This window comes from Ambystoma mexicanum, chromosome 7q (genome assembly GCF_040938575.1).
Source record: "Ambystoma mexicanum isolate Mex_15411 chromosome 7q, UKY_AmexF1_1, whole genome shotgun sequence".
NCBI classification, from domain to species: domain Eukaryota; kingdom Metazoa; phylum Chordata; class Amphibia; order Caudata; family Ambystomatidae; genus Ambystoma; species Ambystoma mexicanum.
The window spans coordinates 645,733,902-645,761,374 of record NC_090941.1 but is presented as its reverse complement, the minus strand read 5'-3'; the positions used below and the strand labels follow the sequence as shown (position 1 = coordinate 645,761,374).

Below are 27,473 nucleotides of genomic sequence, written 5' to 3'. Positions count from 1 at the left end.
CCATTTTTTATAAAACACCCCCTTTCCTTGTTTTCAGCGTTCATTTAAAACACCCCTTGTTCCCAAAATCAAAAAGTCTGTAAATAATGACGACACCCTGATGCTTGAACATTTCTTACCTGTACAAAACAGCCATATATCTCTGAGTATTGCCCTACTTGTCTTCACATCACTGAATTGTTTCACACAAGCATCTTCTGAATAAACTGTGCAAGTGCACATGCATTGAACTGTTTCAGGCTGGTGTGAGGCAGGCATTTATTGTGGACAATACACAGAATGAGGGGCTTTGGAATGCTAGTGGCCCTTTCACAGTGAGCTGTGACCTGTCAGGGAGAGTGGGCATTAGTACTCTCCATTTCACCCTTGTGCATGCCCCAGCCCAATAATAAAAGGGAAGACATCAGAGAAGCAGACTTGGGGAATGACCTGGGGCCTGTGAAGACCAACATTGGCTTTACCATCACAGTACTTCAAAGCCCTGGTTAGTGCCAACCTACACTATGTGACATAAAAAACAACCTTTGTTAGGTTTTCAAGGAGGCAGAACCCTGTGTTTACACTTTAAACACTCATTGGCAATGTCAATAGTTTTGGCATTTACGGATGTTCTTTGCATGTTATACTTCTGGGCACATGGATGCTAGGAGCAGAGTGCACAGTTTTAAAAGAAAGACCTTAATGTTCCGAAAGGGGTGGGAAATGGAGTTCAGGAAGGCTTGAGAATGAGAGCAGCTTTGACATTGGAAATATGAGGGGAGGAATGTGTTTAGGGATTGGAGGAAGGTGTTGAATACTTCGGGATTAGTGAAATGAAAGGAACGTTTAGCATGCATGGCAATGAAGCCCAGAATCCGAAAACCTTTGAAAATCTACCTGCCTCAAAGCAGGCTTTTATCAAATAGCTAGCTTGGTATGGGTCTTTACATATCACCTGACCCAAGGTAGCAGATTGCTAACCCAATGGCAGTGGAAACAAGTTCAGGTGCCACCCCCAGGGTACCATGCACACAATAAACTCTGCATTGCATAGCAATAGCTTTGAACATAGCATAGTGGCTAGTCACATTAATGAAATGCCCAGATGCTGTCACAAGTAAGCAGCGTGTTTTTCAGTGTAGTTCATATATTGTTCTGCGTGGCATTTGGTATCTCTGCTGATTGTTTATTGGGCCGCATAACGCTTTCCCCAAAGCCTTTTGGAGCGTTTCCCCTCCCTTTCCGCTGATTAATGTACCTCGCTCCTCTGCCTTCTTTTCTCCTCCTACTTACTTAACCGTGTTTTCTTCGATAGTCCCCACTTCTATGGGAAGTCCTGGATTCCATTTTCTATGTTGTCCCCCTGACGATTGTTGCCTGCTTTTTCCTCAGCACCCCCACCTTTGTATACCTCATCACATTTATCACACACTGACACACTGCACGCACATTGGCACACACTAGTCCACTGCAAACATGCACACATTGTGGTATGGAAGTTTGGAACACACACGCACACATCCTGTCGCCCGCACTTCCGCACACCCTCACACCATGCACATAGCCACACACAGTCCATACACCCTTGCCCTGAACCTACATATATCCAGAGAGCATAGACCCCTATACTGTACAGACACCCACAGTCTGCAAATACACCCCTGCACTGCACATGCGACTTTGCACTTCATGTGCACATCACACATCACATGTACCAACACACTGCACCATCACACTGCAAATCTAGCCACACACTTTGCTTGTACCCTATCAATGCATGTGCACCCCCACACTGCACCACATACCGCACACTGAGCCTATGCCCACCTCCTCATTCTCTGCATACACCCACACATTTGTATACACACTCTTCGTTCAGATGCACCTTACACTGTGTATACCTCCACATAATACACATGCACCCTCAAATGCGAACTCAAATTGCACACATACACAAAAGCACACATGCATGCTTGCAGTGCGCATACATGCTTACACTGCACATGCACCCTGACATAGTACATACAGCCACTAAATGCACACACACCTTCACACTACTCCTGTGGCTGTACAATGCATATAGGCTCTCGCACCACAGATACAAATAAAGTCATTAACTCTCAGAAGACTACTTTGGAAAAACACTGGAAGGCACTTCCAGCACACCGTTTGATGGTAAGGTTTGATAAAGTTACCACAAAGAGATCCCAGAACGATGTTTTTTGGGCAGAAAGTGTGTGGGAATTGCTATATGGATTAGCATGGTCTTGCTCAGTCAAGTCCCTTTAAATTGTGATTCACTAATAAAACGCTAGGGTTTCTCATCTGGACCTGCATTATGGTTTTCAAAGCCCTTTTGTTCCTTACAATTCCTGTCAGGTGACCACATGGCTCTGAAAGACCAAATAAATCTCGAGATTGCCTCCTGAACAGGGACATGCTCATATTTCATAACGCAGCGGGCACTTTAAGCCTACACTCAATAGCCTAGCCGTGTGTTGGCATACGAGAACCTGGCACGTATTGACGCCTAGTCTCACTGTGCATAGATACAGCCCTAGATTGCACATACTGTAAGGCGCACAGCGACATTCACATTGTAAGGTATTGCCTAGAGTACAGGAGTTGCAGTTAAAATGGAACGTCTCTTTCATATTTGCTTTCCCATAAACAATCTTCCGAAGTGTTATCTGGGCAGTCCCACAAAGAAAGGAAGATGCCTTTAACAAGTGGAAGAGGTCTCCATTCTCCTCGTTTTGGGGTACAGAAGTCCAGTGAGTGCGCAGACGCGGCCGCAGCGCCCATATTTACTTTCTCGTTGGTATGTGACAATGAATGGCCGCCAGAGGCCTGCGGCACACTGGGCGTTCAGCAAACGACTCAAAGAAACTTGCCGGCAACCTCCACCGCATTCCTCACTTAAAAGTAGACTGAAACGCTGGAGTCCAGTGGCTGGGTGCATAGCACCCACAGGGTTGGCCTGCCTTATTGATGACATCACAGACCCTGAACCGTCCCCGTCTCTCACAGTACTTTACCTGTGCAGGTGCCATGGTGATGTTGCCAAGAAATAGATCCCTGCTGGAAAAAAAGTGTGCGTATTCTCTGCGAGACACGCTGCATATTCATGCCTTCGTTTTGTCAAATTCAAGTTGCAAAATAACAGAGTAGGTGTGGGGTTACTGTGACAGTGGCCTTGGAGATGGGACAGGCGCACTGCTTTCTCTGTGCTGGGGTTGCGGGCCCCAACACGCCCCCTCTTACCCTCTCTCTGCTGTCAAGAGAAACAGGAAAAGCAAATAAGTGCTGGGAAGAGAGAACGCTGCGTCCTGCATATTGCAAATATCGGGCCCTAGCACACTGAGCCCAACTGTTGCCTCAACGCATTCTCCACTCACACGCTGGTGTACATGGAGGGATACAGTTCCCCAAGCCTGCCCGGCCCACAAACACACGACAAACTAGTCCCGAATCCGACCCAACAGGTTTCAGGAACACAGCCCTGGATGAGGGAGAAGGCTCTATTTCCCAACACAGGCGAGCTGCATCCATATTACACGTGTAGCAGGGAGAGGGTACAAGGCGGGCGGCAGGGGCTTTGCTGGGGGGCCTGAGGGGGCTATAGCCCCGGATCTTTTGGTTGTAGCCCCGGATAGAAGCTAGGAGCTACAACCAAAAGGATAGCTAGCCCCATAAACCTGGACATTAGCATAGCCCCCGGATGTTTTCCAGACCTAGCAACACCGCTGGGGGGCAGGGATAGAAGCAGAGATGAGAACATGAAAACGGCGCAGCAACAAAAGTGGGGTGGTTACCACGGTCTTGGATACCGACAGCAGCGTCAAGCTGCAAATGGCATCTGCTGCTCAAAAACAGATAACTCTGTGCCAGGACTTTAAACACAGTCCTACAGGAGTGCAACTGAAAACAAGCATTAGTGCATACAAATGAAAATATAAGGCCATATAATAAAGTGCAGTTATTTTGCTCCTACTTCGGAGCTTGCAAAGCTTCCGCAACAGCAGTAGCAGGCCGCCAGACGTTAGCAGACGGTCAAGGCCGAATGGTGCTTTGGGCATTTCATCGCCCGGCAGTCGGCAAGTTTCCATGTCAACGCCATACACTGCTCCCAAACTCTCCTTTACAGTGTTTTCTTTACATTAGCAAAGTTTGGCAATAAAATCGCCACAACCAAAAAGCGCCCTTTTCCACGTTTTTTGGGTGATGAGGATGCGTACCACAGAGCCGTTTAAGTGCTACCACCAGGTCTCTCTCCCTTTGTAGAGTGGCTCAAGGCCCTAAAACGGAGAGTCCAGGGTATGCCTCTCTTCTAATGTTAACATTTAGGAAAAAACAATTCTCAGCACTAGTTTTTAGCTGGCTTCGGCCATTTTCTTTTCTCTGTCATGCAGCGATGATGCTGGCGGTGCCCGGGGACTGCACAGCATACATATTTATCAAGTGAACCACGACTCCAGGGTGTGGCCCGCAATAAAACAACAAAACATCGAGGCTGCAAACGTCAACAAGGTCTTCACGTTACTAAAGTGAAGATCCTTTAAGATGTGAAGCGAACCTTTCCTCCAAGTGCTTCTGCCAAACTCAGGCAGAGCTTTGACCTCCTATAGACTACAGATTTCTTAGCCTCGCTGCCTCATCGACAAAAAAGCCATTTCAGACACACAAGATATTGGTGCGCTGGGTTTAAATAATAATGCTCATTTCTGGAAATAAAATCGTGCACGGAGGGGCCATATTTGCAAGTGTTTGCAATTGAGTTAATTGGAAGTCCTCATAATTGTGTTAGCTTTATCAGATCTATGTGATCAATCTGAAAGAAAGATGCTGAATCTGAAAATGTAGAACTGTGTTTTTCCTTATTGCACAATTCTATGCGGAGGGGACCCCCCTCAACTTCCCCCATACTCACCTCCTATCGTGTATTACCCTACCCGACCACCCCAAACATATAATTGTGCTGTACTGCGCAGTAAACATTTCAGCATTTTCGGATTCAGTATTTTGGGCCGATGAATTGTGGGGTGATACCGCTTCATCTACATGTATTAATTAGAGATGTTGCAATTTGTCAAGAAAGTCTATGATAGTGGGCACCCATTCTCAGCTGAATGCCTATTTAAGGGTAACTCAAAAGTACAAGAAAGTCAGCACATCAGCTGAGTGATGCAAAGAGGATGAAGTGTTCGTCTCTCAAACGAATCACAAATCATTCAGCTAATGAACTGTCACCCCTATTCGAGCAACTACACTTATTTATAATATTTCATATTACATAAAGGTACATAAAAGTGAACTGTGGTGGTTTCTGATTCTAATGAAACAGTCCCAAATGTGGTAGAGTCCCAGTGCAGTTTGTCCTTTCAGTGTGTTGGACGGAGCGATGCAAATTATGCAAACTTTTGGAGTGTGAGCCATGGGAGTGTGGCCAATGCACAAGTGACACTCGAGCCCACTGTGAAAAGTTGGCATCTATGAACACATAAATAGGACAGGATGCCAGGGTCTTGTTTGAGAACCCACTATCAGTAGCCACAGACAGATGGGGCACCGAGGTTATGAATGACACAGTTCTCGCCTTCTGTTGCTTTTATTTCTCCTTCTACAATTCCATTCTGTTGTGTTGCCTATGGACTCCCCTGTCAACACGTTATGGCACCTGGGGACTGGATAACAAGCTCGGCTGCATTAGCGTAACCGTAACTGGGGGGTAGTCTGCATACCAACCCAGGCATATCAACACGCTTGTAATCTCACTCTTCCAACCTTGAATCGCAGCCTGATATTCTCTCTCGTGCCCTATCTGCTACGAAGTATGACCATGCTTCGATGCCATTACCTCCCCATCCTGTCTTCCTCATCAGCGTTGCTAGGGGCGGTTTCAGGGGCTATAGCCCTGTCTTTTGGTTGTAGCCCCGGATAGAAACTCAAGTGCTACAACCAAAAGGCTAGCTAACCCCCAGTCCCACTAGTCCCAACATTAGCTTAGCCCCTGATCTTTTCCAGACCTAGCAACACCCCTGCTCTCTATAGAGGATCTCCGTCTTCCGACAGAGCCCTTTCCCCAACTTTTCTTTTTCACTTTGGCCCCTCCCACTCATATCCCCGGGCATGAAGCACCTCGGACGTCCAATAATCCTCCTGTTTTCTTGTCTGTCGATCCTGATAGTGAACTCAGCAGAGGCCTGCTGAGCTGGTCACTTCACATTCTTTTCCTAAGCAAAATGTTTGCTTGACCGGCATTTCCCTCATAGTCCAGTGAAGCTCTATTTTGTGGCTCTAATTTACACGTGTGAACTTTAGCTCAGGGATTTTTGCTGTGACTTTTAGTTTGCGTTTTCACATTAAAGGCCATACAAGTGCCAGGATGCCAAGTGAAATGCCATGATTTACTCCATACCATTTTTTATGCCAGTATCTGATATTACAATGGGCCTCAATATATGTTTGCCGGTCTGGAATTAAGATGCCGGTAATTCCATTTACCAGCATGTTGCTAGACTGGTAAACTACAAGTTTGCTTGTGGGGTGGCATGATTTACCTATGGGACTTTATGGAATGGGGATTTACTTACCCTTACTGCCGCCTGTAACCTGCCAATAAAACAGTCGGACCAGGTGCCGGCAACAGTAATTCCATTTGATGGTACCCTGCCGGATTTGCCGGCAGGATACCACTAAATTTATAATGAGGCCCATTGTCTCTGGCATTCACAAATCCATCTTATTCCCACAACCAGCATAAACTGCTTGCTCACGTTCCCTTGTGCATTATCAGTGCTACAACATTATACCCTAGGCATAGGGAACAAACTAATAACAACATGCATTGGCAAAGCCATTATGTCTGCTTTGCAAATGTAGAGGATGAGACTTTTCTCTGTGGTGGTTTTACAAAAAACCTTATGCATTTACGAACCTAGACCTATTGGCTTTGCCATGCTTTTTCTAATTGTGTCTCTAAATTTCAGTATCTTTCTATAATAGAGAATTAAGGTCACCGTATAGACCCCAGCTTAGTACCATCAACAAAAGGCCTCTAAATTCACTTATCTCCAGTACCCGAATACTACCACATCCTCCAAGCTAATTGAAATCCTCTTAATACTTAGCAATTCATGCAAAATTGTTACAAGCTCTACAATCACAGACCGTCACTGTACTCCTTTCAATGTTACCTCGAAATAAAGTGCCAATTAAATGCCACTTAAGTGGCCATTCTATTGTGTTCTCTTTTTAAATCGTGCTGTGAAGAATTATTCCAAGCCTAAAAAAAACACACCAGCTGCTGTACTTCGGGTGAAGACATTGCGGCCTGCTGCATCATCCGCTGCTTCTTGTATAGTAACATTTTACCTCTCAAAACAGTGGAATTAAAGTGTGATGTGTGTTCTAGATTAAATAAAGCATGCGCCCATTTGGGCTCAACATTGGTATCCACGGGTCATTACAGGTTCACCGGGACCTTGTTACCGGCGCCAGATACAGGAGCCGGCAACGGTGGTCATTCCCCATTCCATGGGGGGGGTGGAATACCGGTGCTGGCTACGCCAGCTGTTTTTTACCGGTGGGGGCCTGATTTACCTCCAGCTCTGGGTTGGAGGTAAGTCACTCAATGCCACCGTATGCCAGTGCAGAAACGTGCCGGGATACGGAAATCGTGAAATTATTTTTTCAGACTGACATACTCCTAATGAGGGTCGTATCTTCAAATCCCGGTAATTGCTTTTTTTTCTTAATTTGGAGCGACTATCCCACATCTTCAGTAAGCCTGCACCTAGGTTCACATAATCGCATCTTAAGTTACATGACCAGGCAAGTAATGGTCATCACACCCTTCTTGATCTGCTGAAAAGAGTGTAAATATAACCACTGATGGGCCCTGACACGGCCCTGCCACATATGTTTCAATATATGTTTGTTCTGTGCTCTTTTATTCCCACCCAGGCAAGGCCACACCGCCCATATTTTGGAAATGGAATGGAGCAGGAGGCTTTCATTTATTAGTGGGCCTCATTACGAGTATGGAGGCAGCCATGCCCTTGATAAGAGCATGGCTGCCTCCATACCGTCTTCCAGTACCACGTTCTGTGAATGAGGAATTACCGGGTCATTCCAACCTTGGAGGACCCGGTAATTCCTAATTCCCAAAACCAATCCCCATTCCCATTTGAGCCCCCATCGGGCTCAATGGGAATGGGGATGGAGCGTATAACGGGCCCGTTATTAGCTCCTTGGTCCCCTGGCGGGACCCACAAAGGACGTCTGGTCTGACTAGACATTCTGTGCGGGTCCCACTGGGGACCTCGTAATAAGGCATCCCGTATTGAACGGTGCCGGTCCCGTACCGGCACCCTTCATTACGGGAGCGCCATGGCCGTAGTGAGGCCCATTGACTTTTATTACATTCATATTACTGGAGGTGCCCGGTGTAAACCTAAAGTTATCTGTCCAAACATGAGAAGTAGTTATTTCTACATAAGACCCCCACCAGTCCCCTTAGTCGAAATCCAAATTAACACTACTAAAATCATTTCTGTTTTAAAAAGGGACCCCTAGTTGCAGTTTTCCAACCAAAACTATACCTTAATTGTAAATTGCACTTACTCTTTCCTCTTTTTCAATGTGATATTTTATTATTTGTCTGAAGTGTTGTTCTTTAAAAAGATGCCCTTCCAGCTGTGCACGGTTACTCATTGTTGAACATGCATGGCAGTCCTTGAAGAATCCCACCTGCCTGCAGACCCTTACATATATAATATTGAGCTTACTCATGAGCCCCCACGACACTTCTTGTTTAAAACTGTAGAGATTGGTAGCTAAATTAGATTCATTTCTTCTTTGTAAATACCATCTACAAATTCAGGAAGCTTTTTAGTTTTGGCTATTAGGTGGCGGTGAAAGCTCTACCTACAAACCCGATACTGTTGTCATTAAAATAAGAGCTTTAACATGAGAGATTGAAACAGGGGCTTTGGATGCAGGTTTGTTGTAATGCATTCAATGCAGGTTGGCATATGAGGATGGATATGTGTTGTTTGGCCAATTGTCCCACCCATTAACGCCAATCTATAAGTTAAAACAGTAGGATTTTCCCTCTATGTCCACCCATCTGTGTGCAAAACATACCCCTTTTTGCACTCCTTGGCTAATGTTCTACTGTGTGGTGAAGTTGTCAGTCATGTTTACTTCCAACATGGCGGCTGCTATGTGTTAATGTTAGTGTTATCAAAATGTTATTTGACTAGATTTAGGCTTTAAAAAGAATTTCTACAGATTTCAATGTATGTTAAACATTTTTATGTATTTTGTATTTAAAATAAACAAGTTACTGTAATAATTACGTTTTGTTCTAAAATGTCCACTACTTGCTTGTGGGTGTCTGGTGTTTTCTGCTGTTAGTACCTGATTGGATATACTGTATGAGAGTAGGCTGGTTCTGCAGTATGTGATTGTTTCGGCATGGTAGCCCTTCCCTCTGCCCCCACATTGAGAGTCTGGTTAAGAGCGTATTTTATGCGCTGCTGATAGCAAACAATTACATGTGTGATAAAAGATTAGCGGCGCACCAATTGTCTTTTTTTTCTAGCGCGAGCAGGCTGTCGTTGACTGAGTTTTCTGGTGGCAGCAAGGCAAGCCAGCCGCTGAGTCAGGGCATCTTGCCCTGGCCCGGTTAACAAACCTCTGCCTGCAAATACAAAAGTGGCCATTGCCAGCGCCCTGGTTTCCACAGATACAAGGAAAAACTCCTCTCAAGTCCCTTAAGATTGGTCACTATATCACTTATTTGCCAGCAAATCTGCAATCTTTATGTTTGCAGTACTCTCAAAGCTGTATTCAATGAAGCCGAATATTGCAATTGCCAGTCCTCCGACAGCCTCTGCTTCCGATTGCCGCCAAGGTGACATACGAGGATATTACCACGGGTATTGCAGCTGGTAGACACAGCCACACCATTAGTTTCACTCTGTTCCAGAGAATGCTCTCTTCTCTGTAATGTTTTGCAATTCGCTTTATTCGTGCTTGCAGAACAAAATGCCTCACACAATAGCACAATGTCCTAGCTTCACGAATGGGAGGGTGCTAAGTACAGTGCTTGAAAAGGATTTGACTTGCAAATGTGGCCATTAGCTAACCTCAAATGCATGCCCTGTATTTTCTAGAGAAAAAACAAATACATTTTAATAACCTTGTTTTGGAAAAAAAAGGAACACTGGGGAAACTAACATGTTTTTTTATCAAATGAACACAACTACACTAAACGAATATGCTTTATTTTATGGACTCTGATTTCCAAAACGATGTCCTACAGGAAAACAATAGGAACGGCTGACAAACTCGAAACAATGCTGAAATAGGCTGGTTCATGTATGCAAATTTGTAATAGTAGTTTTGGGTGCTCTATCCAACAAAAACCGAAACAACTGAAAAGAAACCCTGAACTGATATAAACTATATTTTATAAGACCATTGCAGTATATATTTAGGGTGTACAAACTGTGGTTTTGAGTAGGCATTTTGCTGAATACCAGCTAAAGCAAGCATTGGCAATGCCAACAGTTTGGGCTTTTGTTTAGGCATGGGAATGGCACTTGCCAGGGACCTCCGCAAGTCTATTAACTGGCCATTGATGGTAACAGATGCAAAATGGTTGTGAATACCTAGGCATCTAATAGCAATACCTGGTAAATGCCTAATACTTTTACACAAGCCAAAACTGTTGGCTTTGCCAATGCTTGTTTCTTTTTGCTGAGGAAAGAGTAGCCATTTTATTTTCCCAACGCGAAAACTATGGCAAACTATTGAGGCACCTGTCTCGTTCCTTATCAATCCTTGGTATGTAGTGTTTTGTGCACTGAAAAAAATCTTGTTGGGTAAAAAAATATATCCAACACTTTCCCCACGTATTCTAGAACAGGATTTTGTTTATATAATTGCGCCAATCCTAAAAATATGTTGGGAAGGGTGTTTAGTGGCTGAAAACATATAGAATGTACCCAACAATGTTTGTTTTGAGCGGTGAAAACACATAGATCCCAATCCTCATATTCTAAATGACTCACTGTGACCTCCAAGTTTGACACTGTGGTGCAAGTTTGCGCATTGTTTCTTTACAATAGCAGAAACATTAAGCAAAAATAAATCCAATTAACACTGCAGCCTCAGCCTCACTGTCGTGCCTAATTAAAGTGTAAGGGAAGGTTTAATTAGATCCTATTATTCTCCAGCATTGGATCTTTCATAGATACACATGCTGTTAGAATATTCCCCATCATCAGGCTGTGAATTCTTGATAACAGTAAAGCAGTTTACATTTAAATTCTAAAACTGCACTATTAGAGTCCTTTTGGATCCTATTGCCCCAGAGCCAATTGATAGGTCTCCCTTAGCTCCACACCTGAAGGCCATCTTCTGATTTTTTACTGCACGTTCAGTGTTAGGAGTATTCCAACAATCTATTCTTTGACAATTTATTGATTGTTTCTACGTTGTTTGGACTGTTTCTCCAAAGTTGTATTTTCTAAAGATGGCGACAACCACGTAGAGGTAGTATTGTCTACTCCGGCTGGGGCTTCAGCGATTATGCTGCACCGAGAAGGGTTTTCTGCCCCTACTGGGGAATCTCCAAAGCTGGCTCCCAGCCTACCAGAGCCTCATGACCTTTCTATGGGCCTTTCATCCAGACTACAGACTTTGGTCTTGAAGTTGCAGCATAGGCTACCCGCTCCATCTTTGCTGCCATGTTAGGATCTTCTAGCTGGCCTGTTGCTTGTTCCTCCGCCTCCTACTCAATGCCCCTCACACGCTCACACACCAGCTCTTTCTCCTCCTGCCAACATCATGGATGCTGATTCGGAGGATGACATCTCTCAACGTCAACAAACCATCTCTGCTGCCGTGACCCCCATTAAGGTGGCTAATGTTATGGCTATGGCTATCATGTCCCGCTATGACAGGGAGCTATGGTTTAAGATGGGCCCTGTGATGGATTTCCTTCCAGATGACAAGAATGAAGAAGCTTTTGTCCTCCTTCACGAAGAGGAGACCACTTGAAACCACACAATTTCTGTGGCAGTGGACATTGCAGACACTGGTTTCAGACAGATGGGGGGGAACATGCGCTGTTCTACGCTGTCAAGGCTAGCTCAAGGCCACTAACTTGCATCCGGAAGTACAATCAAAGGTGATGGACATGCCCTTAGTGGGGGAGGACATGTTTTGCAAGAGAGTGGATGACCTGCTCCAAGCCATGAAGGTCGACACAGACACCACCCGCTCCCAGGGCATGCTCCAACAACGACGTGAGTCATTTTGAACGACGTGAGTCATTTTGGTCCCGAAAGACACGTTTCTCAAGGATGACCCGCTGTTACAGCCCTTCATTCTGGAATGAATCAGGTGTCTGCCCTTTGTTCCTCCCTTGTCAAAGGTTGAGAAATATTTGCCATTATGGATGCAAGAAGTTCAGTCCCTCTTCTCCAAGGGGGCAATCAAATGCATCCTCCTTCACCAACAACGCCAAGGAGTCTATTCGAGATACTTTCTCATCAAGAAAAAGTCTGGGGGCTGGTGACCCATTCATGAGCTATGTCTGCTCAACAAATTCCTGTGGGCTCAAACATTAAAAATGGTTACCCACATTCTAATCCAGCTGCAGGACAGGGATTCCCTTTCATCTGTAGAAATGGAAGGCCATACTCATGTCCCGATCCATCTACACCACTAGAGGTTCCTGGGGTTCACTGTCATGGGACAGCACTTCCAGTTCAAGGCTTTGCCCGTCGTCCTCCAAGGGTGTTTACCAAATGCCTAGCTCTGGTGGCAGCTCCTCTGTCTCTTCACCCTCGCTCTATGCACTCTCTCTCCTTCTGCTTTCTCTCCCCTTACTCCCTCCCTCTCACTCTCCTCACACATTTGTCTCATCTCTCACTTTACATCCTCTCTCTTTCCTGTCACCTTCCCCATCCCTCACAGGCTGCACCCTCTATCCCCCCTCGCACCTTGTCTCTCCCTCTTTCCTCTCACCTGCTTTCATCTCACACCTATTTCTCTCTCCCTCTCACTTTGTACCTCATCTTTCTCACTCCCCTTTCACTTAACTTACATGCTCTTTTCCTCTCTCTCGATCATCCTTTTCTCTTGCTTCTCTTCTCACGCCAGCTCTCTCGTTATAGCTTCTATCTTTCTTCCCCCCACCCTCCTCTCATGGCACCTTCTTTCTCCACAGTTATATCTCTGCCCTCTATTTCTCTCTATCCCTCCCCACTGCACCCCTTTTCTCTTGTCCATTTTGCAACCTCTTTCTTTCCCTTCTCTATCATTCTCCTCTCACCCTCTCTTTTTCTCTCCTCTCACTCTAATCTCTTACATTGTACCCTCTTTCTTTTTCTCTCTCATCTAGGGGTGTACCCAACTTCGGCTTTGAGTAAGTATTCGGACGAATTTCAGCTGGAAAAAAAGCTATTCGTCTCTGGTTGAATAATTTACTTTGTCTTAATAAAATGTAACAGGATATTATGGAATTCAGATTGCAAAAGGAAGTGGAATCAAACATTGACAACATTCCTGATAAAAATTCAGACTATGGTGCATATTTTTGTGTATTGGAGAGGAGTAGTGAGGCTGAAAATGTATGCATTTTTTGTTCCTATGTGAAATGCCCATGGAAGTAGTCAGTTACATGTCAGACAGAGGGACCTGCTACTGCTGAAGCGGCTTCTCTGCGGAATTTCATAGCCTCAGCAAGAGTATGATCTTGTGATTAAAAAAAAGTGACAGTAGCCATATGACCGCTGCTTTCACCACACTGTACCGAAACTCACTATAATCCACCTGGTTTTGTGTGGAGGAGATTTTGTCAACACAAACCATTATTGTATGTGCTATAACCACATTGGCATGTGGAAATATGCAATCCCCAATGGACTCCCATGTGACTCCAAAATGGGGAATACTTGAAGGGTCCACATGACTCTGAATTCTGACCTTTCAAGTTACTGCAAGTTTACCCCATGGGGAATCAGTAATTCCAATTGGTGGTATTACTGGATGTAATACCACCACACTCTTAACAAGGCCCCATGATAAAATCACTCAGTTCCACTGTAGGCCAATTTGCCAGAGTGAGTATAGAGAGACAGGTGTGAGGACTCTGATTGTATGGCACATAGTCAGAGAACAATGCTCTGCTAGTGAAATTGGAAGGAGGGATGGATGTTTTGAAATCAGAATCCTTCCCATCAGGTGTGTTCACTTTAAGTCTATATGGATGGGGACGAGTCAGTTACATGTCAGACTGGGCAAAATGTGACCAAACCACCCCAACCATATTGGTCTCTTAGGAGAATGTGCATATAGGGAAATCTCCTGAATAACATTTCAGCCCAGTCTACATCAACAGGAAAGGTGTGAGGGATGAGAGCACTTTTCTGTGTGGACAGAGAGAGACAGAGAGCACTCTATCTGCTGGTTTGGTAGGGTGATAGACACAGAAAATCAAGTGAGCCTTGCCACCTGTATTGTGGTTGGAAGGAGGTGGGATAAGTGGGTGTCAATTGAGCTTGTGGAATTCCATAGACTGCCCACCAGACAAGGGCCATCTTAACGCTTGTAGGGTTTGGGCAGATTCAGCCAAACCTCAGGCTTTCCTACATGTGTTTTCCCTGGCCCCAACAATATCGGCTATGCTGCTGTAGAACCCTCTGATTCGTTTGCCCTTTGAGGGAGGGAAAATAGTTGTGGGATGGAGTCCCCCTCACCTAGCATGTATCTTTCACTTTTGTCTTGCACAGGCGGCCATAAACCATTCATACATTGTTTATTTGAACTGCAGGCAATGCTCAAAACTCACCTTCCAACTTGCAAGTGATTGCAATACTGTGATTTGCAACGGCAACTGCAAATTGCAATATCCATTTTGTTGAATGCAACCAACACTTTTACATTCATGAAGCATGCAACTTTTTGTTCATCTGTTCTTTTTTTGGCTTTTATGCTTTAAATAAGGATGATCTGTGGACTAAACTGAACAGCAATAAAGAAGACTTTGGAACACATTTAAAACTGTTCTATCATTTATTTGTAGGTGTGTTTTCCAAGTCTGAAACATTACTAAATAAAACAACTATTCTATTTTGGACGAAAATTAAATATGCTATCCAATACACCCCTACTCTAATTCTCGCACCCCTGCTTCCTATGCTGCATTCTCCTTTGCACTCTTTCCCCATGCTGCCTGGTGCCAATATACACACACTGCAATGAACAGCAGCCAGCGTAAAGGTATTGGCTTTGTTTATGTTTGTTTGTACTGTGCATATTTCGACTTCCTGTTTGCAAGACATTATTACAAATAATTCGAAAACATTTTTTGGGGCAACTATATGCAAACAGCTCCAACCATTTGCTACATTAATAGGTAAATGCATGTAACTATTGAGAAACTACAAGACATACAGTAAGACAGACCGATGCAAAATGACAACCCAGCAGCCATAGTAGACTTATATAACAACACCTTAGAACTAGCCCTCAACCAGATAGCTCCTTTGAAACAACGAAAAGCCAAACCTATTGCCCACTCCAACAAATGGTTCTCAGCAGAATTAAAAGCTCTCCGCAATATTAAAAGAACTGCAGAAACTATCTGGAGAAAAGCCCCTTCTCTCTCCACTAAAGACAAATTCGCTTCAGCTGCCTCCACCTACAAATCCGCCATCTTAAATGCTAAAAGAGATATCTATAATGTGAGAATACAAAATGCCAAATCTGGCACTAAAGAACTTTTCTCTATACTAAGAGAACTTGAATCACCATTGCCTCCTACAGAGGACTGCATCAAAGACAAGGCCTGGTGTAACAATATCCAGCTCGCCCTCGCTAACAAAATTGCCCTCCTACAAACTTAGAAGCAAAAAAAGCTAGCCTTGCCTCCAAGCAGAACCCCAGCAGCAAAATAAGCCACACCACCCCTAATTGCCCCTCCTTCCACTTTTCACCAGTCACAGAAGAGGAAGTAATCAAGATAATCGCCAGTCTCAAACCATCCAACTGCAAAGGTGACATTTGTCCCGCATCTGTCATCAAAGACGGTGGTAATGAGCTAGCCCTTCTTATCACCTCTCTGATCAACTCCTCCTTCAAAAACTCAGTGGTCCTCAACAACCTTAAAGAAGCGTGGGTCCTACCCCTGCTCAAAAAACCTAACCTAGATCCCAACATCCCCACAAACTATAGGCCCATCATCACAGTCCCATTTCTTCTCAAAATAGCCTATCTCCAAATACAACAACATTTGGAAGACAACAACCTCCTAGGCCTGCGACAATCCGGCTTTAGACCAAGGCACGGGACTGAAACTGCCCTCTTGGATCTAAAAATCCAAATGGATGACGCCAAAGACAAGGGCAAACTGGCCATCTTGCTCTTGTTGGATCTCTCCGCTGCCTTTGATCTGGTTGACCACCAGATCCTCACCCAACACCTCTCCTCGGCTGCTGCATTCTCCCAGAATGCCACTAAGTGGATCCAGTCATTTCTGTCTGACAGGTCGACTAGGGTCTTTGCCCCCACTGTGGCTGTGGACCCTATTCCAATCACATGCGGAGTGCCACAAGGCTCTTGCATTTCCCCCACACTTTACAACATCTTCACGAAGCTCCTATTTGACTGCCTTGACAATCTGGTTGTCGGCTACACTAATTATGCCGACGACACACAGGTCCTCATCACGCTCACTGGTAGCTATGAAGAAGATGTTGCAAAGCTTAATGATATCTACTTAGAAATCCAAGCCTGGATGGCTACACACAGTCTTTGCCTAAACGACGATAAGACAGAACTGCTTATCGTAGGCTCCCAGGCTCGCCTTTACAAATTGGACCAAAGGTACCAATCCTTTACCATCGATGGCAACATCATAAAAGTATCCAAAGAGGTCAAAACACTAGATGTATACCTCGACTCTACCTTGTCACTAAAGAAACAAATAAACTCTACCATCTCAGCTACCACATACACCAATAAATTGATCAATGCCTGTAGGCCTTTTCTCTCCACCTCTAGTTGCCTCACCCTATCTAGAGCACTGATTTTGTCTAAATTAGACTATTGCAACACACTCTACTTAGGTACTACCACAAAAAACTTGAACAGGCTCCAGATTCTGCAAAATAATGCACTAAGATACGCCCTCAACCTCCCGCGCAAGGCGCACATATCCACGGTTAGCAAAGAAGTCCACTGGCTCCCAATCCGCGACAGAATTAAGCTAAGAACCCTGGTCATCGCCCACAAGTGCCTGTCACATACTGCCCCATGCTACCTTTCAGATAAATTCTCCAGACACTGCCCCATTAGACCCACCAGAACTCCTTACCTGCACCAACTAAAGATACCCAACTATAACCTAAAAACAGCAGGAGGCTCCAGTTTCCCAGTGCTCGCAGCACAATGTTGGAACACCCTCCCTCCTACAATTAGATTGGAAACCGCGTTCTGGCCATTTAGAGCCATGGTAAAATCATGGCTACTAGCCTAAACATCTAGACTCTCACCGACGCGACCGGCCAGCCACCTCTCCTTACCTGCAGTAATGTTTACTCTATCTACAGCCTGCTCAGGACCAACCTGTAACCCGGTCCTCACTATACTCTGTACATTCTATTCTCTGTATATTCTACTGTTGTATGTAAACATTCAGAGCCTTGACTAATGTATGCTCAGTCTGTTGTATTATGATGCTTGTGTAACGATATGTAACTCTGCTGTGCACAGGATTATGCGCCCAGCTACCTGAGGGTTCGGACTCGCTTTATAAATAAACAAACTAAACAAAACAGATACCTCGACAAGGCACACTTTACATCAGTAACTCAAATAATGATCATTTGTACACAAAAAAGTGGCATCAAACTTGGAGAACATGCACTGCCTCTTTAACTTTATTGCTTGGTATTGTATGAAAATATGCCACTTAGGGTTAAAAATATGTTTTGCTTTATCCCTAAGTGCCAAGGACCAGCATGCTCGTCGTTTTTGCATAGACTTGCATAATAGCCTGGCACTTATTTGTAACCCGTCCTTTCGGTACCATACATGTTTCAGCTATGTTCTACAATTTAATCAGCTTTCTTCTGGGTTATCACAATCTGTACCAATATTGAACAAACTAAGTTAGTAGCCACATAGATATTAAACATTTGAGTGGTTCCATGTAGATTTTAAATTAGACAAATTACGACATTTAATCTACTTGGTCTTAGACAGTGTGTGTTACTTCCCTAGTTTCGTGAAAAGTTACCAGTATTGTCTCGATTTCAGTAGCAAGGCACTGCCTTTCTTGATTTGTACATGGGCAATTCTTGAGTACTGGTTTCTTGGGTTGCATGTGAAACCAGTGGGGCTGAATCTTCACAATTTATTTCAGTGTTGTGGGGTTCGGAGGGGCAGTAAGTGCCAATAACTTTGTGTTACATTGTTTTTGGTACTCTTGAATTTGCCTGTGTAGCTCGAAGAATGTTCGTGGAATGTCAGCTCTCGATTTTGGGGACTTGCCATTTTCTAAAACAAATCTTTTGATGGCACTTTCGCATGTGAATATTCTGTTGCCCATCTGAAAGGGAGAGTGATCGAAAAAGGGCAAAGTGCAGAAAGGACAGGGCAGGGCCATTTATTGCGGAGGCTGAGATAAAAGTGAGTATTATGTTCCATTTTAAATGACCAGAAGCCATTTTTCCCCACCAAGGCTAAGAACGTGCTAGTCTGGATAATAAACATATGTATATTTCTAGCATGTGCAAGTTGTCTGACATCACATGTTCATGGTTCGCGATAATGGTGATTGTGTTTCCTTTCCACGCTACTGCTGACATTGCCTCTTCTGATTTGTCTTTCCAGCTTCACTTGATGAAGATGCTTTTGCTTCGCATCGACCATCCATAGACGTATCGCCAAAAGAGCAGCTCGTTGAAGAGGATGATTGACCTCTTTCCCCAGCTTTACCTGCTGAAGAACTCTACAGACTGAACTACCTAACAGCTGTGTACATCAATGCAGGAAACCGCATGCTAACAATCTTTGGTTTACCACAGCCATGTTTCGGCCTGGATGGCCTCATCAGTGAGGCGCAGCTTCACTTTAAGATAGAGAGAGCACCTACACATGTTTGGGAAAACCCATTCCATTTGACCCTCTTAGGCAGACTTACTAAGACACCTACAAAGCGATGGATGGAGATGCTAAGGCCTAAACTTTTGACCACATGAATGAAAGAAACAGCATTCCCTGAAGACTCTTTTGAAATAAAAATTCGTGCCATTTTGTTGAAAACAAATGTTTTTTTCATCTCTGCGCCAGAAAGCTTACATAAACAATGGAACTGCTTTAAGTATTACAATATATATGTCTTCATTCCGCGATGTACGGTAAGCCGCTGGTAGTACCGGCGACTTACCGGCTATCTCGGCTTACCGATTCATAGGGCTCCATCAGATGGGAACGACTGAAGCACCGGCACCGTTTTTAACGATGCTGGTGCTTCAGTGAATTCTCTGCCAATAGGGACCTGAACTACCAGTAGGTCAGCCCTGCCGGTAGTTCACTGCCCCTACCGGCAGACTCGGAGTGAGCTGGTCCGGTAACAATGACGGAGCCGGCCGTACCAGCATTGTTTCCAGCGCTGTTACCGGACCCGCTCACTTGTAATGAAGGCCATAGACCCTGCATTATGCGCATCTATTCTAAAATGCATCACAGCTGATATATTAAAGATATAATAGAGATTAAATACATGAAATTGATTTGGCTCATTTCCTTCGAATTTGGAATTGTTGGAAGTCCATACAGGATTGCACAGTGCATTAAAACATCCGGTGATTGCCTTGTTGGGTTTAGTGCTTTAGGAGCTGTCAAATGGCAAGTTACTGTATTTAGCCACTTATCCTTATTGTGTGTGATTTATACGCCATGTACGCTCATGCATTATCTTTACAAATAGAGTAAACATGCTATGGTGCTAACTGTCATTTATTTTATATAAAACACGTCGATTCAATGAGCTGCATAACATTCAATTTGGGTACGTGTAGCGTATTTAGGACACTGTTTTGACATATTCACGAGCACGATGTAATATTAATGCTACGATGGGTGCTTGGGCATATGGCACTGCGGCTGTGTTAAGGACGAGATCCGAGTCTTGCTGGTGCAGAGGGTTTCTTGAGGATCAGCATGGTTTAGTTAGGGATTGGATTTGGTATCTTACGCAGGAGATACCTCTGGTATAGGAGGAGTTTACTTGCGTAGGTCGGCATTGAGGTTAGGGTAGGGGCAAGCTGCGGAGGGATGGGGGTGCTGTCCGAAAAGGGAAGATTTGTAGTTTTGTTGGGTAGGAGGCTTGGTTAGGTAACAAATGCAGTGAATTTGGGGAGGAGGTGCAATCCATTGATTTCATCTCAGAAACTGGAGTTGAACATTTTGGAGAATATCATGCCTTGTTTCTAAAAAAGCATTGTTGCTAGGTACTATAAGCAATGGACGTGTTTCTGTGCCAAGTTGTTCTGAGGTTATCGCCTGAAAAAAACGAAAACCATAATAGTGAGGCCCAAAACAGAGAATTTAAATGAAAAGAAAGTAAGGAATTTTAGCGATTTTTTTTTTTTCTCGCAATAAATAGATGGCTGTTAGGGTAAGGGTATAAAACAAGGTAGGGAGATGTGAGGGTGTGGGGTCTCCCCCTGCATTTAAACATTTAAAAAGAAATTGGGGGCATTCAACCAAAATAAATTTCCTGTTTTGGGCCTCTATTTTTTCCCGTTATTTACATGTAGATCCATTCTGAGTGCCATCATAGGCAATTGGAATAAAGGTGTAGGTGTGTACAATGTTATTGAGAAGTGGCAAACCTCTCCACCCATTTGCAATTTGAGGTTGTGTATAGTGGCACCTTCGTTGCTGGGCGGCATAAAAAAAAAACGTTGATGATGCAGGTTCTGTTCCTGCTGTCACCACCTAGTACTTATAAAATTGATTGTGTGAATCGAAACAGATAGATTAGCCAATCCCCAATGCATAAAGAGCATTAACTAGAGCCTTCCCTGAAAAGGAAATTCCACCATCTACCCTTGCAGGTAAAGGCACCCTCACAAACTCCAACAGAAGATCAACATGTCCTCTCCCACTAACAACGCTCTGTAGCTGTTGGGGTTAGCTTTAATACCAAATGCCACGCAGGCATCTTTCCTCGATGACAGTGTCCAAAACTGCAGTAGAGAACCTGGTCAGGCTAAAACCTCCCCTTGTTTTAGGTCACCCATCGCCAGGTCTACAAGGTTAGCAGCACACAGTGCCCATGTGTTGGGTCACGCACAGCACTCTCCCTCCTGGTCCTTCAGCTGGCTCACCCCTTCGGGCTGCTTCTACCCCCGCTGTCCTTCCTCTCTTGCCTCAGGCTACACACAGGAAGCTTGGTGCCTGTCACGCCACCATTGTGCAGACGGAGGCCTTACATCACCTCGGTGCTGAGTCTCAGAGCTCCCCAACCCTTCGTCTCTCTGTACCTTGCCATCACCACACTTAGCCCGTCGTCCAGGACACTTCGGCAGAGAGCAACGCTGAGATAGGAACCTGAGCTCTTCAAGGTGAGCTCGTCAAGAGCGTTGCCATCTTGGGGTCTTCTGCACTTCACCTTGTCAACCATATTACGAAAATGTGCACAGATCATAGGTAGCAGAGCTTTCTTTATGGTGACAGCAGCTCTAGTGTGAGTGCATTACCACATTTCAACACAGAAGAACAGTTGTTTAATTGTGCACTTACACATTATGTCAGTGTACGTTGGTGTAAAGCTAATTTAGTGGTTTGGGGGCCTATTGGACGTTGTGTGGGGTCTTTGAGGTCCCCACTACTTAGGGAGTACAAGCAGCATAATGTTCAAGGATAAAGTTCCCGCAGAGAGGGTCTTCCCTGCACTTTAGGGTTGTGTCTGGTGCTCGCCTGTGTTTGTTCTTGGTTGTAAAATGGCACTGTGTATGTTAGGTACTATATTACCCTGTTTTTAGAAGCAAACCCTTTTACAACATCAAAGCCATTTCTTTTTATACTTCGCACATGTTAAATGAACACCAATCGGATCATTTTTTGTATTACGCCAGACATCCAACTAAAAGTTGAGGCGCAATCAATTGTAACCGTGTTTTTTTCAAGTTCAAATAAATGCATTGCTGAAAGTTTGTGTGCACTGTATTTTAGCCTCCCATTAATGTCTCCCCATCTGTCGCTAAACAAAGGATAATCCTCAAAAGCACCGCTCTTTACATCTGAGGATCACTACTTTAGGAGGTTCTATGTCATATTCCCGCATTTTAAAGACCTAACACAAAAAAGACTGATTTCTTTTGCCCGTTTTTGTGTCGGCTTGAGTGGTTTAACACCCCAATACTCCCCTATGCCACCCACGACTCCCTTCCCAGCACAACACACATGCACACACACGGACACTCTCCCAGAAACACACACCTCAACATATATACACACGCCAAAACGCACTTACCCGTTTTGCCGGATTCTCGGCCTGGCCTTGCCCGTCAGCCCCTGCGCGCAGGGGCGTGACAGATAGATTTAGAAAGACCACTCTGTGCGGTCACAGAGCGGTCTTTCTAAATCAATCTTTTTGTTTTTCGTTTGAAAAGAAAAGATCTTTTGACCTAGTATCCTTTAGGAGTCACGTATTGCTGTGAAATTAGTTGGATTTCTGTTACATATTCAGGTAAAAAAAGAGTTCATGAGAAGGAAAAGATTTTCAATGTGCCGCAGATGTAGCTACTGATGAACACTATGTAAGGGGTCAAGAGAAAGTCGGACACAGTGGCATATTCGGTTTTGGTTAAAGACATTTATTTCTCAAAACAATAAGAGGGTTGGGGGAAATCCTATCTATCCCTACTTCTAAGAGGGTTTTGCCTGCCTCAACACAACTAAGGAACGTCTGTGTCAGGATGTTTAATAAAATAAAAGTGTCATCTGTCCTGTGTCCAAACCCTAAACTGACCCTTACATTCTAAACCTAATATAATGTGTGCAAGGGAATTCACATAAGCTATCCTTGTGGCTTTCTTTCCAAGTTGCAAATGAAAAAAGGTTGCAAGGTGTGAAAAGGAAAAAAGTAACAAAGTTCCAACAAGAAAGGGGTTTTCCCTTACCCCACATTTCTTCTGGCAATCAAAAGGTTATTCACTGATAGTGCTGATTCATTGGGCATCATTATAAGTTTGCCGGTCCGGTAACAACGGTACCGGTAAGCTTGCCGGTACTGTTATTACCGGACCGGCAAACTATGAGTTCTGCGCGTGGGTGCCTTCCCGCCCTCCTGGACTGGCCTGGTGGGCGTACCGGGACCAGCGAGCAGAGCATGTCGGATGCACTAGCACCATTCTGAATGGTGCCGGTGCATCTGACGGTTTAGAACAATTTTACCTAACCCCAAAAGTTTGACTCCCAAGAATGTATAGGGGTAAGGTGGGGGGGCTGTGGAGGGTTTTCCGCCACATATATATTTGCGGGAAATAAAAAAAAATAAAGTCAAACTTTTGGAAGCTCGAACCTTTGGGTCCGTTAAATTCACTTCGATTCGCATCCGCCCTCCCCATACCCATTGAGCCCTATGGGCAGCATTTTTTTCTGGTGCCCGCGAATGGGCAATTACCAGGTCTGGTGGGCCCATTCGCGGGTGCCGGAAAACTCGCAAGTTTGGCGGCAGCCTGTCAAGGCCCATTCTCTCTTACTCTGTATTTTCAAAAGGATTACAATACCTTCCTTCTTCAATTATTATTTTTCTTGAAACTCCTGGAATACTCCCTACCAGGACGTTTATGCCTTTCTCATTGATTTATATTTTCAAGCTTACTCTGCTTTCCACTCCTGGTGTACTCCCCTGCCAGAATATAGCTTTTCCACACAATTCAAGTTTGCTTTTTTTCTCACTCCGGATTTACTCTCCTGCTAGGATAGCTCTTGTTTTCAAATTCGCTTTCTCTTTCACTCCTGGTTTACTCTCCTGCAAGATAACACTGTCTTCATAAATGCAAGTTCACTTTCTCTTCCATGCCGGGTTTACTCTCCTGCCATGATATCACAGTTTCCTTAAACCTCTTTCTCACTCCTGTATGTGTGAGTCCCATCTCGCCGTTTGCTTGGTTCACTATTCGGCCAGTGCTTTTATTCTCTTCAATTATTCTTTCTTTGATCCATGATTTTAGTCACACTCAATAGCGGGTTGCTAACACCCTCTTGCCAAAGTTCATAACGTTCCCTTCAAAGTTTTGGGCTACTTTCTCCTTTTAACCATTGTTTACATTCACATTTATTCCTCTCTTCATATGTTGGGTGGCCGACCCTTTCTCAGCATTATTTGTAAATATCCTAAATTACTCAAAGTCCTTGCTTTGCCTTCCTTGTGAAATACGGCATTCACTTGCAGATGCTCCGGTAAACCATTCAGCTTCCCTGAGCTTACCGGACGTCTGTCATGTCTCTCTCATCTCTGTCTCATTGGTTTCTTTGCTTCACTGACTCGGTGGGCGTCCTGCTCCTTTATGCAGCGTACGGCTCCAGCTGCTGTGAGCAATCATGCCGTGGGCTTCCTTTGCTCTGCTTTTCCCACACGCCTCTCGTGTCATCCTCAATTGCTCTCTCTTCACTCGCATTTAGTGTTCTCTTTAGCGGCAACACGAGTCACCAAGTCACTTGGTTTCTGCCTTTCTGTCATCGACTCCTCAGCTGTGGCAGAGTTTAACTTCCCGGTCTTTCCGCACAGTTTCCAAAAACTAGGCTGCTGTGTTGGTTTACTGGTCCTAGTTATCTTCTTTGCTTCCGTCGGTCTTCTCGTCCCAGTGCTAAAAAGAGGGGTAGGGGGAGCTGACACTGTGTTTGACTGGGAATACCTATATATTCTTCATCTATATCACAATAGGTCTTATATGTATATTGTATAGGTGCATGGTTGTCATCAGATACTGTGGTTATTAGGTCATGTTGGTCGATTATTGTCTTATCCCTCCCGTTCCCTATATAGGGTTCACTAACTTCAGAATGAATCTTATTAGGAGTTTGAAAAGGGGAGGCAGAATTGTGGTTAGAGCATGCGGGTGGGGAGTAATCAATGTTGACGGTGAAAGGGGATACCATGGGGGTCATTACAAGGTTGGAGGTACCCATGCCGCAATTAGCAGCATGTTTACCCCCTTACCGGGTCCGGGTTCCATGAATGAGGAATTTCCGGGACATTCCGACCTTGGAGGACCCAGTAATTCCTCATTCAAGGCACCCATCCCCATTCCCATTCAAGCCCCCATAGGGCTCAATGGGAATGGGGAGGGAGCTAACAACGTGCCCGATATAATGGGCCCGTTGTTAGCACCCTGGTCTGCTAGCGGGACCCGCTAAGGGCACCTGGTTTTACCAGGCGCCTTTATTAGCGGGTCCCGCGAGCAGACCCGTAATGTGCCGTTAACCCCTTACCGCCAACCTTGTAATGACCCCCCCCCCATGTCTCATCTGGTGACGGTCATCTCCCCCCACGTGGTCCTCCCTTAGATAGCCACCGCCGGGGTCGGGATCAGATAGATTCTGTCTTTCCCTGGCCACAAGAGGAAAGGCTTTCTCCAGGAAAGGAGTGATGACATTGCCAGATTCATCACAACACATATTCTGCCGTTAAGTGGCGAAAGCATTGCTTTTCAGACAAGACAAGGCACACTGCAGTGTTCAAAATTGTTGGGAGCCGAGAGCTATTTAGCTCCTGCTTCTAGCTCTGGAGAGCCTGTTAAGCTTGACACCAACAGCTACAAGGAGCTACATTTGGCTCCCAAGGCTAACTGGTGACAAACATACCTACGCCACATTAACTTTCTGTATTTGGGATTGTGTATAAAGAAGCATTGGAGACATCAAGAAAACATTAAAAGCATCATCGGTTATGTATAATGGACAAAAATGTAACGTTTGAATACCCAGGAGCTAGTTTTAGCCCCTGTTAATTAAATATCAGTTTCGACCCTTGCATTACACACAACACTTATGTCTCCCGGGAAACCCTCTCCCTTGCACTCCTTGTCTCTGCACTTGCACAATGTAAATCATACTAGGCCAAGTAAGATCGTTTGTCTTGTCCTCCCTTGTTTCCCCTCCCTTGCCTGGTTGCGACTTGAAACACATTATGCAGAGACGCATTATAAATTTCATATCATATCCATATATATCCACGGCCACATACAGCGACAAGAATCCCCAGGAGATCAACCAACCACAACACCAAGGACACAGGGAAGGAATGTCGACAAGTAAATCAAGGCATCCAGAAAATGTCTGCATTTACTCTCACTGAGCATGCACAACTCGCCATTAGCCCAACATTTCTTTTCAGGCAGTTCACCGATATCAGTAAGAAAACCCTACAGGCTGCCACACACATCTCCTGGGAGGGCAAAGGCACAAGACGCTGTACGATCTGACTAAACAAAATAATGTACACGCTTTGCTTGTGCCTGCCGATGCCTAAGGGCTGCGTGTAGAGTTTGGTGGCAGTAACATGATTACCACCACTGTTACCACACCACCAAATGTATTGTTTCAAATTGAAAGTCGATAAAAAGTAGCTGGTTTTGGGTGGAGGAAATGTCCTCCTCCACCCACGACCATTACTAATATACTATGTCCATTGTGAACAATGGGATCACAAAATAGGGTCTAACTGAAGGGTTTTCATGACCACATGCATGTTATTTGAGTTTGGCAATATTTCTAACAGAAATATTCAACCTTTAAATGAGGCCCTACATAATAAGATGGTCTGTGGCTCTTGAAGTACAGTAACAACTATTGGCTCTGTTAAAAGGGGTCAGATTCACTGCACTAGTAACATATGTAAAACATTAAATCCAAACACTTCTGGGATGTTGAAAACCATCAACATGCCGCGTACCGACTGTGAAGTGTCTCTTTTGGCACTGATGGCAGAATCATGCATGTTATCACAGGTTATGGACAATTAAAATATATCTATTTGCGGAGCAACTAGCTCAGGGGATTTGTGTCATGACCCTTGCCCCTGGCCCTCACTGGCAAGTCAGCCTTCCATTTAGGGCCAGGTCAAAGGCCTTAAAACCTCATCCAAGACTCTCTTGGAGTCATTCCTGGTGCCCTTGGCGCCAGGCTCATAACCATCATGAAGACCAACATTAGAATAGGACTATTTAACTTGGGGGCGGGGGGTTCAGCCAACATGGAGGCACACACATGGCTCAGTTACAAGGAACTGAGCTATGCGGTCTAGTCTTTTGGGTGTGGCAGGCCTGGGACTACTTTACCTGGACTACTTTGGGTGTGGCAGGCCTGGGACTATTTTACCTGGACTACTTTACCTGAGACTATTTAAACCGCACCCAAATAGCAGAACATGCTTTGCGTTATTCTGCTGTGGG

At 44.7% G+C, this 27,473-nt stretch overlaps 1 protein-coding gene across 1 annotated transcript in view; it reads left to right on the top strand.

Moving 5' to 3' along the window:
* The window catches only part of MEDAG (mesenteric estrogen dependent adipogenesis), a 351,608-nt gene extending 329,385 nt beyond the window's left edge, over positions 1-22,223 (top strand). Inside the window, exon 5 of the mRNA XM_069640788.1 lies at positions 18,895-22,223. Within this exon, the coding sequence (XP_069496889.1) occupies positions 18,895-18,980 (86 nt within the window). The 3' untranslated portion in view covers positions 18,981-22,223. The remainder of the gene's footprint in view (positions 1-18,894) is intronic.
* The last annotated feature ends 5,250 nt before the right edge of the window (positions 22,224-27,473 follow it).